General features: G+C 41.5%; 1 protein-coding gene across 1 annotated transcript; it reads right to left on the bottom strand.

Annotated features, from left to right (window-relative positions):
• Positions 1-1,171: 1,171 nt before the first annotated feature.
• Positions 1,172-2,674, bottom strand: LOC139383906 (delayed-rectifier potassium channel regulatory subunit KCNS3-like). The gene has a single exon (XM_071128510.1). The coding sequence runs from the start codon at positions 2,672-2,674 to the stop codon at positions 1,172-1,174; it is 1,503 nt and encodes a 500-aa protein (XP_070984611.1).
• Positions 2,675-17,994: the final 15,320 nt, after the last annotated feature.

Consider the following 17,994-nt stretch of genomic DNA (forward strand, 5'->3'; position numbering starts at 1 on the left):
AAGCATATTTTGTGTACCTTTAAAGTAAAGTAAAAATGTGTTCAGGATGATAAGCTTCACACAGGGCATAAAACAGTAATGTGTAACTAATATTCAATACATCTGTATGTTTGTGCTGTATGTCTGTCATATTTGCTAAGAAGTGCCTTTCCTGGCATGGCCAGCTGATATGGGAAATATTTTATGACCTAAAATAGGTAAACAACTCATGGTTATGTGGCAGGTATTGCATAATTGACTGACAGCTGAAGCAGAGATTGATGCAATTAATTTTTAAAGACAAGCCACGGCTTGTCAGCAGGGAGCCTAGTGGTTAGAGGGTTGGGTCAGTAACCGCAAGGTTGCTAGATCAAATCCCTGAACTGACAAGGTGAAAATCTGTTGTTCTGCCCCTGAACAAGGCAGTTAACCCACTGTTCCTAGACTATTATTGTAAATAATAATTTGTTCTTAACTGACTTGCCTAGTTAAGTAAAATCTCAAAAGTCATACTTTATTACTGCAATAGACACCCTATACTGACTTCATCCTTAAAGCACACGTGCAGTCGTCTCTTTCAATTATTAGTATAGAAGAGAAGGAGAAATGCAGTAGCATGCCATTGAGTAGATGCTTGCCAGACATTGCTAAATGTAATTTTGTTTCAAACCATGGCTATTTCATTCCATATGATTGCCATGTGAAAATAAAAAGTATTGATTCAAAATAAATGTTGACAGACACTGCTGAGCATTAAAATAGGTCCTCAAGTCACTAATGCAAAACAGGCCAAGTCTTAGGCCTAATGGATCGTAGTCTCTAAGGACAAGAACGTGGAGAGATACAGCACACTTATTTTCACCCTGAGAACCGGAAAGTGCTTTTTGCCATGTACAGCTATTTCAAAAGCCTCAGGTGAAAGCAGGGTGGTACTATTTCTCCTCCTCACTCTCAACTGTGGCCACACTCCAAGAAAGTCAGCATCCACTGTTCCAGTCCCTTATATGGATCCCACAAGGTAAAGGAAACAGTGGGAGACCAAGGAACACCTGGAGAAGATCTGTAATGTAAAGATTGAAGAACTGAACTACTCATGGAACTTGAGAAACTGGCCCAAACGTGAAGAAGATCATTTGTGGATGACCTATGCTCCTCAAGGAGTAAAAGGGTTTAAGTCTAGTAAGTTGAGCTCTCAAGTGCTCCTCAGGATACAAGTCGTCTCTCCATCCTGGATACTCGAGATGTCTGTGTCCTTATCACTGCCGATGCTGCTCCTGACAGAGATACTGGCGATGAATGAGTTCATCTTTTGGGTGTACAGGTCCCCGGCATTAAAGTAAGGTATACTGGGGTCGGGGATCTTAATATCGTTATTATTGCATTGGTCCGCCTCGTTATTGGTCTGATCAGCATCCATGGCCTTTTGTCTTTGGTAGTACATGGAGAACTTGTTGAAGATAATGGTGATAGGCAGGGCCACCACCAGCAGCCCACAGATGATGCACAGGGTTGCCACTAGCTTCCCTAACACCGTCACTGGGCAGGTGTCGCCGTAGCCCACCGTCGTCATGCTAATAGTGGCCCACCACCAGCCCACAGGGATGGTCGTTATGTCCGACTCCTCTGACTCCTTCTCCACAAAGTAGATGAGGGTGGAGAAGATGGAAATGCCCACATAGAGAAAGAGCATCAGGAGGCCCACCTCATGGTAGCTATGCCTTAGCGTGGCACCCAATGAGCGCAGCCCCGCTGAGTGGCGGGCCAGCTTGAGGATGCGGAAGATGCGCATCAGCCGCAGGATCTGCACCACCTTCCCCACGTTTTCCAGCTCCTCGTTCTCCTCGTCCACCATCTCAAAGGCCAACGTGGCGTAGAAAGGCACGACGGACACAAAGTCGATGATGTTGAGCGCGTTACTCAGGAATTTCCGGGGGCACGGTGCCACGGAAAGCCGCACCAGGAACTCCACAGAGAAGCTGACAACGCACACAGCCTCGAAGATAGCCAGCACTGGGTCTTCAATCTCCTTGTCGTTGAGGTCCACCTGGTGGAACTCGGGAATGCTGTGGATGCACATGGCCACGATGGAGGTCAGCACCATGGCCAGTGAGGCCACGGCGATCACCTTGGCCAAATGTGAGTAGCCTGGGTTCTCCAGGCGCAGCCAGATGTTCTTGCGGACCTCCGAGCACCAGGTACCCTCAAACTTCTCCAAGTCCTGGTCTATAGTTGAGAGATCCTCCATGGATGAGTCAATGCTCCTGAACTGCTGATGTTGCTCATCGCTCCTCCGGTCCAAGTCCTTGTCCTCTGCAAACTCCCTCTGCTCTTGAAACTTGTTGCTGCAGCAGGAGTCCAGGTGGAGCTCCTTGATGCCCCAGTACTCAATCTCCTGGCTGAAGGAGAAGACACACAGCTCCTCCATCAGGTGGATCTTGCCCGTGTGGTAGAAGTTAAGGACATAGCGGAAGAAACGCGGGTTGCGGTCAAAGTAGTACTCCTTGTCGGTGGGGCTGAAGTCATCGCAAAGCTCCAGGATGGCCTCCTCGGAGACGCAGCCCAACAGGCACCCCAGGCGGGTCCTGGGGAAGCGCTGCAGGATGCTGCGCTCCACGCGCTGCTTAAAGCCGCCCACGTTAAGGTTGAGGAAGCTTTCGTCTGTGCCACGCCTGTGAAGGATCTGGCCATACAGCATGGTGGATCTGTGGCATGGGTGGAGCCTTATGAGAAGGGGGAGGCGTTCACTACTCAATGCTTGCACAGGTCATTTCCAGGCTGAAGATCCATCACCTACACAAGAAAACAATATACCAACATCAGTGACTTGCACAAACCACAGCATTGGTATACTATATCTGTTTCAAACGGAGAGAAAAAATGATTTGCACAGACTTGCAAACTCTGTGTAAATGAATACTTCTTCCACAATATATTTTGGTTCTAAAAAGCTTTGAGCTTTCAGCAAACAAATAGTATATAATTTATTTATCACAAATAAATGTATCTTATAAAACATACCTTATCATAGTGCTTTGGCCTATATTACAGTGCTTTATATGAACATGATACCTTGATATTGTTCCACAGTATCGGGCTCATTGAGACTCAAGTTGAGATATTATGCATCGAGACTTCAATCATTGATGGCCCAGATCCATGCTACAATCCCTGTGCTTTATAAACCCACCCAATCCAACATAAAAATAAACATTATTTGATAAGTTATTGGTTTATTCATTTAGTACTTTTATTTAACCTAGATAACATTATTAAAAGTACTTCAGAACGTTCCTACATCAATGTAATAATGGATAATAAAATATATTCAGAGGAGTTGTGCCAAGCCAAAGAGCTGAAACTGAAGTTAATGCGACACAATACAAAACCACAGTAGAAACCACAGCACAGTTCACTATTTAAGAAAGTTAGACTCCCCACAAACAACAAAACTTCAACAACAAAATGACAAAATGACATACGTGTCTTTCGGGGATCCCCTTTATATTAAAGAACATTATTCCAGAGGCAAACAAATTTTTCTGAAAGGCTCGTCAACTCGCGCTCCTCCCACGTCCCATCACACTGATTCGGTCCGGATGCTACGGGCATTTTGAAGAGGAGCAAAGTGATCAATGGCTAAGGGAAGGATCAATGCGTCACTCAGTGGTCCATTTACCAGTAGCATGCGCGCTCGCACCTCTCTCCCCAAGCTGCGCACTATTCACTTTTTGCGCGAGGCGTCCACAGAGAGAGACGCACGCGGAAAATAAGCTGAGTAGACGGGAAAGTTTCTTCAAGGGAAATCGAAGTAAGATCTCACATTTCAAGGCTATTCAGTGTAAATTAAGCTTGAAACACGTAACGTGCAAGAAATGCTGAATTGACAACTCCAAAAGCAAGATGAACTAAGCGTTTTGCATGATGGCTCACCAGTCTCAGCTAACATTGTTATTAGTTGACATTGACAAATGTTGAATGTTTGGACCTACTTAAATTAGACTACTACTTCACCACAAAAGCATGACCAATATCATAGTATAGGACAGTATTATGCTGTATAATATTACAATTGAATATTATAGATAGGTGTAAAGTACTATAGTATAAATACTTTATAGAACTACTTAAGTAGTTATTTTTTAGGTATCTACTTTACTTTACTATTTGTGACGGACCTGCTCAAGTTGGTCTTATGTAGCAAAAATTGGATAAAAGTAGTGACTCAGCACTACAAAATGGTTTGTCATACACTGCATTTGAGGAACAATGAGCAAGTAATTCTGCTTTGAAAGTTAATAAACTTGTCAACTCACTTTTGAGAAAATGGCCTTTGAATTCTTTGGTACCTACTGGAGAGCTCTCCTTTGTCTACACCCATTCAGCATTGTTCCCACTCTCGTAAGCCAGCCCCACCCATCTCTTTAAGGATTCACATGTGAGGTCATGTGATAAACAGTGAGTAGTGTGGTAAAAGTAGTGGCCTACAATAAGGAAAAATTCCTGGTAAACAGAAATATTTTCTAAATATTAGATGACACTTACCCAGACACACTTGTCTAAATTGATGGGTCATGTGAAATAAATGCTATAACCCCCAGCCACATCTTGCAAAGTGCATGGGTCTCTACAGAAGGTGTAAACAGTACAGCCAAATGGTTAATTGCATAGTAGCAATATCATAAATAGATAGGGTCAATATAAATAAAATACTATACAGTATGTACAAGAACAATATCAGTATCAGTGATAGATGAGGTAGTTATATATATACATACAATCAGGGGTAAAATGGCTGAGCAGCAGGATTAAAAAAAAAATAGTAGCAGCAACGTATGCTGTGTGTGTTAGGTGATAATTATTTGAATAGAGGCACTGCAGATAGTGCTGATGACTGGTCTGTCCGAACCACGCATGAGCAAAGGAATCTATATTCGGAGAGCCTGTTTCTGTTCTGCCCTTGATTTTGGTGCAGGGCATGTGATGTCCAGATCCTCTTCGTTGCAAATCTCCCTGATCTTCTCAAAAACATAAGTTTGTCTAGCTGTGTTCAGTCCAGGTGGTGTTGTACAGGCAGACCATCTATGGGAGGAAGGATGTCAGCGTTGCGCAGCAGCTGAAACCTGGTCCCGACAGTCCGAACGCCCCGTTGGCTACAACACCAGAATGCAGAGCATCAAAGCTGTAAAACAGGAAATAACACAAAAAAATTAAGACATTACAACCTTGCATAACATCAATTCACCTCCTAAGTTTAGATAAGAAGAATGACCTCATACAATGCAATGAAATTGATTTTCTCAGCATTTGACTGGTGGAGGAGAATCAGGCTTGTTCTACTGATGCTGAAAGACAAATTCCAGATGCAAATATTTTGGCATTATTTTACAATACATAGCTGTAATCACCGTCAGACACACCTGGCTAACTTGATGGGTCATGTAATCATCTGGCGATGATTGGAGTATTTTGGAGCAAAGAGCTGGTTGAGAGAATGCCAAGAGTGTACAAAGCTGTCATCAAGGCAAATGGTGGATACTTTTGAGAATAGAAAATATATTTGGATTTGTTTAACACTTTTTTGATTACTCTATGATTCCATATGTGTTATTTCATGGTGTTGATGTCTTCACTATTATTCTACAATGTAGAAAATACAAAAACATTAAGAAAAACCCTTGAATGCTTAGGGGTGTCCAGACTTTTTACTGATAAAGTAGCACAGTGGAACAGGCCTATGTGTCATCAGCAATTCAGCCACCTATTCAGTATCCACACTGACTGTGGGTAGAACCTGTCTCATGGGCCTTCAAACGGCAGTCTACGATTGGAACAGCCATTTTAATTTTTTACTTCTAAATTAATGATCGCCATTGTTTCTTCCAGAATATAACTTAAAAATGTCTCATGAGCTTAGTTCAACTGTCAACATGGAACATTTCAGCATTTCAACATGTTTCCGATCAGTACTGTGTATGGTTAAAACTATCATTTTTATCTCATGGATGGTCAGCCCTTGCATCCATAGTTCTGTCGTATATAAATTTGAGAGTGATTACATTTTTCTAACCCTCCATCCCTCTGCTGTGTTTACCAAAACAAGTGGCGGGAAGGGTGTTTGTTGTTTTCTGAAACGCAGACTGCCCCTTTAATAATATAATCCGCTGGTCCATGACCGGGATGACTGTGGTCCTTGATAAGACAAAGGGGAGGGTGGACGGCAGGAGCAGTTAGTATAAATGTCCTTGAGAAGCCAGCTACCATAAATAATCCTGTATCTCCATCTACAGGTTTAACAAGGGACATGCTATGGTATCTACCAGAGCCTTACACAGTTAATATAAGAATGGTATCCACAAGCAAAGGGTTGTTTCTACTAATGCATTATTACTGTAGACCAGGGGTGTCAAACTCAAATACCCAGTGGGCCAAAATGTAAAACCTGAACAAAGTCACGGGCCAACATTGAACAAATTAACCTTTTAATATGGACCCAAACAAGTTTTGCTTTAACATTGAATATGGAATAAGCATCGCTTATTACCATACAATATATAATTTAATAGTGGAGACATGCAAAACCGAATTTCAAATGAAAAAACACATCAATGGCATTCATTTATTAAATAAATAAAATTTCAATAAAAATTGTATGCCTCTTTTCTATTTGCAGCCTTCTGATTTAAATACCAAAATACCCTTTTTCCACTGGCTAATAATTTTTTTTTTTAAATGATAATAAATCAATCAACCATTCAAGCCCATGCCTTGTAGCAAGAAAAAGTGCATAAAGAAAACGTTAATTATTGCACACTGGTCTAATCTGATGTGCCCAAGCCAGATACCTGGCATCTCTTCTTGGATGCTAGTTCATCAATGTCTGGGCTCAAGCTCTGAGCTGAAGAAATCCTCAGTATCGAGCGAAGATGTTCATCAGTCAGACGTCTCCTGTGAGTTGTTTTGGTCATCTTCATCGAGGAGAAAAGTTGCTCGCATAGATAAGTGCTGCCGAACATGGAGAGCATCTGAGCAGCTTGGGTGCGGAGCTGAGGCATTGTGTCAGAGATGAACCGTGGAAACTGTGCGGCGCCCACAGCATCATACTTTGACTTCAGCGTGTCGTTGCACTGGAGTTCAATCAGCTCCATTTGGATGTTGGTTGGTGCATTTTCCACATCAACTGCGAAGGGATTACTAAGCAGTTCAAACTTGCATTTCTGGGCATCGAAGTCGGCAAATCGCCGGCTAAACTCAGCGGTGAGAACACTGAGTTTTTCAGCAAACTGTGCGCATGGGAACACGGCGGTAGAGATCTGCGCTTTTATGGATTGGCAGCAGGGAAAATGGCAAGGGTTTCCTTGCAGCATCTGATTCTCCCACAGGCACAGTTTAGTTTTGAAGGCCCTCACTGCAGCGTACATGTCTGTGATGATGCGCCCCCGCCCCTGAAGCTGCAGGTTCAGCGCATCAAGATGGCTCGAGATGTCACAGAGAAAGGCCAGCTCACACAGGAACTTTTGTTCCCGGAGCTCTGCTGTATCCTTCCCTTTGGTTTCCAGGAATTGACATATTTCCTCACGCAGCTCGAAACATCTGTTCAGTACTTTTCCTCTGCTTAGCCATCTCACCTCTGTGTGATACGGCACGTCTGCGTATTCCGAACCACACTCCTCCAGAAAAGATTTAAACTGGCGGTGATTTAGACCTTTGGCTCTTATAAAGTTAACTACCTGTGTTACTGTGGTCATAACATGTTCCATCTTTAGGGTTTTGGCACACAGTGCTTCCTGATGTATGATGCAGTGGTAAACAGTTAGCTCACCTGCACAGTTCTCTTCCCGCATCTTCTCCCGAACCATTCCCACCAGTCCACTCTTTTTACCGCACATCGCTGGCGCACCATCTGTCGTTAATCCAACGAGTTTATCCCACGGCAGCTTTATTTCAGTTACACATTTGGAAACCTCCTCAAAGATTTCCTTTCCTGTGGTTGTGCCATGCATTGATTTGAATCCTAATAGCTCCTCCGTAACACACAGATTTGAGTCCACTCCACGGATGAAGACTGACAGCTGAGCAGTATCAGATGCGTCGCAGCTCTCATCCACAGCGAGGGAGAACGCAACAAAATCTTTTCCCTTTTCCATCAGCTGGTCATACAGATTGGTGGCAAGATCACATGTGCGATCAGCTACTGTGTTCCTGCTCAGGCTCACGTTTGAAAATGCTTGTTTTTTCTCTGGGCATACGAGGTCACAAACCTTCATCATGCACTTTTTCATGAACTCTCCCTCATTAAAGGGCCGGGCTGATTTTGCGATCTCTGCTGCCACTATATAACTAGCCTTTACAGCAGCCTCGCTTTGTGATGTGGCTTTTTTAAACATATTCTGTTGTGAAACCAAACTTCTTTTCATCTCCTCTACTTTCTGGCTCCTTTGAGTCATGTCCAGGTCCTTGTATTTGTCATGGTGTTTCGTTTCATAGTGTCGTCTAATGTTGTACTCCTTACTTACAGCCACGTTGACTCCACAAACAAGACAAACAGGTTTGTCTTTTACATATGTAAACAGATATTCTGCCTCCCACTTGTCCAGAAAGCTCCTGTTTTCTGCCTTTCTTTTCGCCATTTTTGGGAAGGTTTAGCTCGCTGACAGTTGTAGCGTCTATGTTGCTATGACTACTGTCACAGAGGAGAGAGCATTTCTGGGTCCTGTCCTGATTGGCGCGCGAAAACAGCAGAGCATTATGGAATTCGTAGTATTAGTGGTGAATGCACTGTATAATACCGGCGGGCCAGCTCTAGTAGTAATTTGGTATTGTCTCGCGGGCCAAATATAATTACCCCGCGGGCCAAATTTGGCCCACGGGCCAGAGTTTGACACCCATGCTGTAGACTTCCCATCCTCTCAACTGTAATAATAAAACCCAATAATAATAATAATAATAATAATATAAAACTACAGCTATACCACACAATAACAACAATGTTTATAAGGAGAGAGTGTGTCCTTTATCTCAGCATGCAACTGTTTAAGCACTAAGACTGAGCATGGGGTGAATGGCTTCTTAATCAAAGTCCATTGAAATCTCAGTAGGTCAACTTAACATATTTGTTTAAATGTATGTTTTTCACTCATAAAAGTACTATTCTCTGCGTCAAAATGTTCTGTTTAAATGACTTGATATTGCATATATGTTTGTGCCTCATGGGGCAATAATGTTTGATTGTAGCTTTTTGTGTGGTCTCTGTTCTGTGGAATTGTATATAATTTGTTCATACTGTACATGTAAGTAATAAATCAAATTTGCCCACTCGATCATGTATTTCAGTCAATCAGATTTTATGCATTTCATGTTTTCCTCATTCACAATTTGGAGCCTTTTTAAGTTTGTAAAAATATCATCCCTGCAATTTAGCTATGGATCAACCAGGTGGAGAAAGAATAAGCTTATCTCTCACCATAAATACTCAAGTGACTGAGATGTGCTTTTTTGGGACCTTGAAGAAAATGGACTCAACAATACAATTACAATACAATTATTTGACATCTACTTCATTGAATCCACACTTCAAATATAGGTGTTCTTTATAGTAACTCCCAAAGCTGATATGTCATGTATTGTTCTGTGTGATACCAATAGGTGGCAGAAAAAAATGTACACAAGCCAAGGATCCTACTCCTGTTGCCAGCCTGACCTTAATCATCCTGATTTTGAACTTGGCTGTATTCATAAGACAGACTGAAACAGGGACTACTTGGACTTGCCCAACATGAAACAATAATTTTTCTGTTGCATACTTGTTGCAGACATTAATTAACATGGCTCAAATAGAGTTAAAGATATTTTTGCAAACTAGGACCAGCTCATGCAGGGAGATTATGAAATTCCTTTAACATTGTTTACATCAGTTATTCATTTCATCACAACAACATCCCTGATCAGCATTACTGCTCAACCGGAAGTTAAAGCGGACACATCACACAAATATTCTAGTCTTTAAATATTTAATATTAAGAAAAAATACTGCTTAATAAGAGCTAAGAACATATAATATGTACTCTGTCAACAAACAAAGTTGAAACCTTAGTGATACAGTGCTTTCAGAAAGTATTCACACCCGTTGACTTTTTCCAAATGTTGTTGTGTTACAGCTTGAATTTAAAATGGATTACATTTAGATGTTTTGTCACTGGCCTAAACATAATACTGTCAAATTGTCAAAATGGAAATATGTTTTTCGAAAGTTTTACCAATTAATACAAAATGAAAAGCTGAAATGTCTTGAGTCAGTAAGTATTCAATTCCTTTGTTATGGCAAGCTTAAATAAGTTTAGGAATAAAAATGTGCTTAACAAGTCACATAATAAGTTGCAAGGTCTCCCTCTGTGTGTAATAATAGTGTTTAACATGATTTTTGTATTGACTACCTCATCTCTCTACCCCACACATAATAGTTATCTGTATCTGTATCTCAGTCAAGCAGTGAATTTCAAACACAGATTCAACCACAAAGACCAGGGAGGATTTCCAATGGCTCGCAAAGAAGGGCATCTATTGGAAGATGGCAACAAACAAAAAAACACAGACATTGAATATACCTTTCAGCATGCTGAAGTTATTAATTACACTTTGAATGTTATATCAATACGCTCAGTCACTACAAAGATATAGGCGTCCTTCCTAATTCAGTTGTGTCACGCCTGCTCCCGCTCTTCCCCCCTGGCGCTTGAGGGTGCCAGGCTGCCCTGCATTACGCACTCCTGCCACCATCATTTACGCACACCTGCCTTCCCTCGTCACGCGCTTCAGCGATATTGGACTCACCTGGACTCACTCAATCACCTGTTTATTACCTCCCCTATAATTGTCAGTTCCCCAGCTCTCTTCCCCACTGCTGAATTGTTTGTCATATGTCTGCGTTACCTGTGTGCTGACGCTGTTCCTGTCTTGTTGTCTGTCTGTTCTCAAATAAATGTCTGACTCCCCGTACCTGCTTGTCCTGCCCGGCGTCGGTCTTTAGTTGCCAGAGAAATGAAAACTGCTCAAGGATTTCAGCATGAGGCCAATGGTGTCTTTAAAACAGTTATAGAGCTTAATGGCTGTGATATGATACAACTGAGGATGGATCAACAACATTGTTGTTACTCCACAATATTACCCTAATTGACAGAAAATATTTCAAAACCTGCAACAAGGCACTAAAGAAATACTGCAAACATGTGGCAAAGCAATTAACTATTTGTCCTGAATATAAAGTGTTATGTTTGGGCCAAATCCAATACAACATATTAATGAGTACCACTCTTCATATTTTCAAGCATAGTGGTGGCTGCATCATGTTATGGGTATGCTTGTAATCATTGATAAATTCACCTTTCAGCACAACAACTTAACCTTTTCATTTGTGAGTTCCAAATATCTCTAACGGTCGCCCCAGCATAAGTTTTTTTATGCATGCAGTTCATCCACGCTGACCTCAAACTAAGGCACTCTGCCTGCTTTTATTTATAGGCTGTTTCAACTTGTCAATTTCAAATGATTTTCCAACAAGTTGTATTTAGAAAAAAAAATTGAATTGAGGTGTGTTCTGCCTCCTCATTAATTCACATAAAAGTAGGCCATTTCAATTTGCGGGCAATTTATTTTTTGTGCACTACTTAGCTGGACAAACTTCCACAAGCACCTCCCAATTATTTCCGCAGATCAAGTATGCTGTCTGTCACGAATCTCGCCGAAGATGGTGCCTCTTCCTGTTCGTGCGGCGCTCGGCGGTCGTCGTCGCCGGCCTATTAGCTGCCATCGATTCCCTTTCAGTTTGTTTCTGTTTATTGGGTTTAATTGGGTACACCTGTTTTGAGTTAGTGTTGTTTGTAGGTTATTTAAGGGCACTAGGCCCGCTGGGTATTTGTGCGGGCTTGTTCTCTGTTATTTTGGTGTTGGTGTATAAGTGTTCTCATTATTTTCCGGACAGTTTTAGTCCTGTGTATTTTGGATGGGTGGTTTCATGCGCCCTAGTGTTGGCATGTCCATGTCTCCGCTGTCGTTGGAATAAATAGATTCACGTACGATATTACCTGCTCTCTGCGTTTGACTCCTCCACCGCACCATTTATAGAAGTCGTAACACTGTCACGGCAGATTTCCTCCTCTTCCTCTGAAGAGGAGGTGTAGCAAGGATCGGACCAATATGCAGCGTGGTAGGTGTCCATGTTATTTATTAAGAAAACTCAACATGAACACAAATACGAAATAACAAAGTGAACTGACAACGAAACAGTCCCATGTGGCACAGACACAGGAAACAATCACCCACAAAATACCCAAAGAACATGGCTGCCTAAATATGGTTCCCAATCAGAGACAACGATAAACACCTGCCTCTAATTGAGAACCAATCTAAGCAACCATAGACTTACATAAACACCTAGACTAGAAAACACCCCATAAACATACAAAACCCCTAGACTAGGCTAAACACATAAATCCCCCATGTCACACCCTGACCTAACCAAAATAATAAAGAAAACAAAGATAACTAAGGCCAGGGCGTGACATATGCAGACATTTGCACATCACCAGTCGGAACAGGACATGCACAAACTTTTTCACATTTTCCGGCTGGTGCCAGGTTCACCTTCATTGTTGTTTTCATTACTACATGATAACTTTGGACATGTGTGCATTTCTATCAAAATAAGTGCCTTATTACGTTATAATAGTTTCTGTATGTCGTGTTATGTCGTTTCTACTGTAAGTCACTATGTATATGTAGAGCTTAATATATTTATGCGCATTCCTTATAACCGCAGGCACGCTAGGTAAAGTTACTATTTTCATAATCTTTATGGTGTTATACTCAATCGTGCTATGTAGCTAGCTACATTCTTCTATTAGCTCTGTAAAACAATGCTAATTGCGTCAGAGAATTATTCATTTGTTTTGTCATTTGAAGCTACCCTGGCCTTATGACCATGGTTTGTTTTCATTTGGCCTGTTTAGCATAGCTCTGTTCTGCCCTGCCCGTTTGTGGAGCTCAACAGTTACTGTTTCTTGCTGTTTTATATAACTAATTTGTGATTTTGTCAATGCAATTTATCATTTTATTGGAAGAGTTACTATGTCACTTTGTAACATTGTTTAATCGCTACAGTATATCCTGATATTGTATTCTAATGACTAATAATTCCTCTTTATTCTGTACTTTCAGAAACCAAACACACAAACAGCATTTGCCAATATCATAACTGGACATCTTTGGAGCTGAAGATCGAGGCCAGATTTAGTGTGCTAGCGTACTCTCCTTTACAGTTGTACTGGATGAAAACACAGCAAGAAAACACATAGGCTATATGTAATAGTTGTCTATTTTATTTAAGTATTGGTGGTGGTTGAACAACAAAAACGTGTTTACTTGAGGGAAAAAACTGCAAGAATATACTGACAACTTATGAATATGCATAACCCTTATCTCATATTCCTGCAGTGATTGAACAACAACTGCATTTCCACCATCTGCCCCCATCATGGCAGATCATCGGTCATGTCAGTCAGTCAGTAATTGATGCAGATGTGCTCAAAGCTTGAACGTCTGGTACTCCCCAAAGCATGGTGAAACACAGTGGTGTGTTTCAAGCTTAACACGTACTTTGTCAACCTCCTCTGCTTCCTTCTCCTGTTGCCAGACAGGCAGACTTTGCAGTGCCTCTGTGTGTGACTGACTACCTTGCGTAGCAGTTTGAGGGACTTCACAGGGAAAATGCTATGCAGTGAGGCGTAGGGGATTGTCTGCAGCAGGACGGCCCCCAGTGGATTGGCGCAGAGGGTGTGGTGCACCTCCAGCAGCTCTCTCAGTAGGTATTAGATTCTCTGTAATTTTGGTAGGTAATTACTTTACCTATGGGGGAGTGGGGAGGATGAAGCAGTGGGTGAGATATTGTCACTATAATTGTATAATGAAACTGTATGTGTTTTGACCATGCTGGTTCCTCATCTCGGCAAGGGACATAACAAAGAACTTGACCCCAAACCTGTGCCTTTTGTAGGGAATATGTTGACGGAACGCCAGCCTACCATTCTATATCACCAGGGACTCATAAATGCATAGCTCCTGGTATGGCACAAGACCCGACCAAATGCTGATGTCAGGCTGGTAAGTACATTTCTTAATTTGTGCAACGGGTCATTTAGTTTGGCAGTAGCATTGTTGACGAAATGCAGTCATCGCAGCAGAACTAAGGAGCGGTCTTGGGAAAAGAGGGCGGCAAAGAAAGAAGTTGCAAACATAGGATCTGTACTCCAGTATTCTCTTAGGGAGTTCTTCTTTACTAATCCCATGAGAAGGACTGTCACCAGGAAGATATACATTTCACTAATTGTGGTTGTCACCCATTTAGTGAGTTTCCCCCTCACTCCTGGCTCTTTCTTTTCCTCTAGCTCCAAGGCAAACCGATTGGTCGTCTCTACTATGTCTCCCACCAGCTCCTCTGTCAGAAACAGCTTCAAGCACTCTGCCTCAGAGGGACATGGCAAGGGGATTTGCATTCCAGACTGGGACTCAAAGCAAACAGCAGGGCCAGGAGGGGTGAAATGGCTGGCAGCCTTCCAGCTACCACAGACCTGCTGTACTTCATCCACTGTCGGTCTGCATCCATCACCACCAGCATCTTCAAAGGGACCTGGAACTTCATCAATGGACAAGGGGTCCTCAGGTTCAGGGTTCTCAATGGCTACAATGTTGGGGGCAGCTCCTCACTGTCACTGTGAAAATCTGATTCCTGACTTTCATACTCAAACTCATTGTCAGAATTTATTAAAATCTCCAGAATTTCCGCATTTGTGAGTTGTCTCCTTTAGAGAGATATTGCTAATGCTACAGCTCAGCTCACTAGTTACATACATAAACAACAACACTGAATTGCTCAGAGTGGGAGTGAGAGGTTACGTGATTGACTGCCAGCACATGCCACTTGTATCAATAAATCACTATCAGAAAATGTTTTGTGTGGTAATTATTTATCTTATTTATCTTTGGTCTGTCAGACCAAAGATGTTATAACAAAATGGAGTGAGGGAGGGTTCACTCATTTTTCGAATAAACTTCCAGAAGAGAATGATGGGATGTGAACGATGGTAGACGACACACCCCCTTCAACATGCATACTATAAACAGACCAAACTCATCTTGTCTCCTCTTATTATCTTTGGTTGATGTGAAAAAATAAAACATGTCAGCACGCACAAACTACCCATCGTCGGATTACTTTAGATTTCTATAAAGTGTTTTACTCAATTATTTTGATGAATGGTGAGCTCACCCGTAATGTGATTATTATAAAGAGTAATTGCTATTAGCTAATTGATATTGTAGTTTCTGTCAGCTGAGAGTTATAAAAATATGATGCTTGTGTTATGTCGATCTCTCCTCAGTTAGTGGTAGGACAAATATAGCCTACATTTTCCAGTTTGGATGATTGTGCTATGCTGTAGCTACTTTTGTGAATGTCGAAACATTGCATCCAAAAATAAACTGGTCACATTCCCGACTTAACTTGGTATGGACTGTGTTAGTGCAAAATGTTTCTGTGAAAAAACAGTGTGGCCAGATCAAATGCTGACTGTTGTGTCAATCGCAACTGGACCTTCTAAATAAGCGTTCTAATCTCACCGTAAAATGATCACACCCGTTTTTTGGTATGTGAGAAAAGGTTAAAACACAAGGCCAAATCTACACTGGATTTCTTTACCAAGAAGACAGTGAATAATCCTGATGTTCATAGTTCCAGTTTTGATTGAAATCTACTTGAAAATCTATGGCAATACCTGAAAATGGCTGTCTAGCAATGATCAACAACCAAATTTGACAGAGCTTGAAGAATTTTCTAAACAATTATGGGCAAATGTTGCACAATCCAGGTGTGGAAAGCTATTAGAGACTTAACCAGAAAAAGACAGCTGTAATTGCTGCCAAAGATGCTTCTACAAAGTATTGACTTAGTGTTGTGAATACTTATGTAAGTTAGACATTTCTGTATTTCAGTTTCAATAAATGTGCAAAAAATCCTAAAAATGGGGAGTCATGTGGGACCGCTGAAAGATAAGGCAGCACGAGAGCTCCTAATACCTGCATGTAAATACTGGAATTCAACAGCATACACTTTAATTTTTGTCTTAATATATTGACTTGAAGTACAGTTTAAAATAAAGATAATTTTCAGTTTGAAACATTACACTAAAGTGACGTTATTGGAATGCAGACATACTCAAAACATTTCTTCAAGCCTAACACATGGTATTCCCAGAAGGCCACATTGACTAGCAAACAGACAGCAAGTCCTCTTGAATCCCCTTACCAAGATATGGATAAAAATGTAAACAAAGAGGGGAAAAAAATGGTAAATCTGAAGGATCAAATGGGAAAGATGAACACGATTTTGTTGGATGTTGCATCTGATGTCTCCACGATAAAAACAACAACTATCGAGCTAAAGGTAAAAATTCATACGATACAAGAGAGGATGGATGGGGCAGAGGGATGGATTTTGACAGTGGAGGAAGCCATCTCCCGTCTGTAGAAGGATAATGAGAATCACGAGAAAAAGCTACATTTTGGAATCGTGTCGAAAAATTTGAGAACAGAATTAGGAGAAATATGGTGAGATTACTTACTCTGAAATAGGGGAGTGAGGCTGGCGGTGGACTAATCTCATGTGTGCAGAAAATCATCGCAGAAGGATTTGGATTTGACGACAGGCATGAATTCGAAATTGACCGAACCCATCGCAGCTTAAAATGCCTGACGAGAATGGGCCCCCAAGAACGTTTCTCATCCGCGTTCTACGATCTACAGCCCAGGACAAGGTACTTAAAGTGGCGAAAGAAAAGGGTGGCGTTCAGTGGGAAGGCCGCCGGCTGTCTTTTTTCCCAGACCTGTCCAAGGAACTGGCAATGAAGAGGAAGAAGTTTGCAAGGTGAAGAAACAACTACACGAGAAGAATGTCAGGCACACACTGGCATTCCCAGCGACCATGCTCTTTACTTGGAAGGGAAAGAAAATGATTTAAGGACAACGTGGAGGCAGAGAGATTCTTGCTAGAGCAAGGTGTTTAACCTAGATAAAGAAGGAGAGACAGAAGGTAAAATACAAGTTGAATTGGCCTAAGAGTCTTTAGGTGCCTTTTGGCAAACTCCAAGTGGGCTGTCATGAGCCTTTTTACTGATGAGTGGCTTCCTAGATTAATGAGGGAAAAAAGTATTTGTTTTAATCCATTTTAGAATAAGACTAATGTAACAAAATGTGGAAAGCGTTGTGGAGTCTAAATACTTTCCAAATGCACTGTATCCATCTAATAGGGATTTTTTTAATGTTGGTGTACCACAGGGCAGCACTCTAGGCCCTCTACTCTTTTCTGTATTTACCAATGACCTGCCACTGGCATGAAACAAAGACTGTATGTCCATGTATGCTGATGATTCAACCATACTTGTGTCAACAACCACAGCTAATGAAGGCACTGAAATCTTTCATAAGGAATTGCTGTCAGTTTTGGAATGGGTGGCCAGCAATAAACTGGTACTCAACATCTCTAAAACTAAGAGCATTGTATGTGGTACAAATCATTCCCTACGCTCTGTACCTCAGCTGAATCTGGTAATAAATGGTGTGGCTGTTGAACAAGTTGAGGAGACCAAATTAATTGGTGTTACCTTAGATTGTACAGTGTCATGGTCAAAACAAATAGATTCAATGGTTGAAAAGATGGGGAGAGGTCTGTCCATAATTAAGAGATGCTCTGCGTTTTTGACACCACACTCAAAAAAGCAAGTCCTGAAGGCTGAAGTGTTGTCTTATCTTAATTATTGTCCTGAAATGTGGTCAAGTGCTGCAAAGAAAGACCTAGTTAAGCTGCAGCTGGCCCAGAACAAAGCGGCACATCTTGCTCTTCATTGTAATTAGAGGACTAATATAAATACTATGCATGCCAGTCTCTCTTGGCTAAGAGATGAGGGAAGGCTG

The sequence above is a fragment of the Oncorhynchus clarkii genome, chromosome 25 (genome assembly GCF_045791955.1).
Source record: "Oncorhynchus clarkii lewisi isolate Uvic-CL-2024 chromosome 25, UVic_Ocla_1.0, whole genome shotgun sequence".
In the NCBI taxonomy this organism is placed as follows: Eukaryota; Metazoa; Chordata; class Actinopteri; order Salmoniformes; family Salmonidae; genus Oncorhynchus; species Oncorhynchus clarkii.

Excerpts from the sequence above, each read along its gene's own strand:
- LOC139383906 (XM_071128510.1), bottom strand. The coding sequence starts at position 2,674 with ATGCTGTATGGCCAGATCCTTCACAGGCGTGGCACAGACGAAAGCTTC.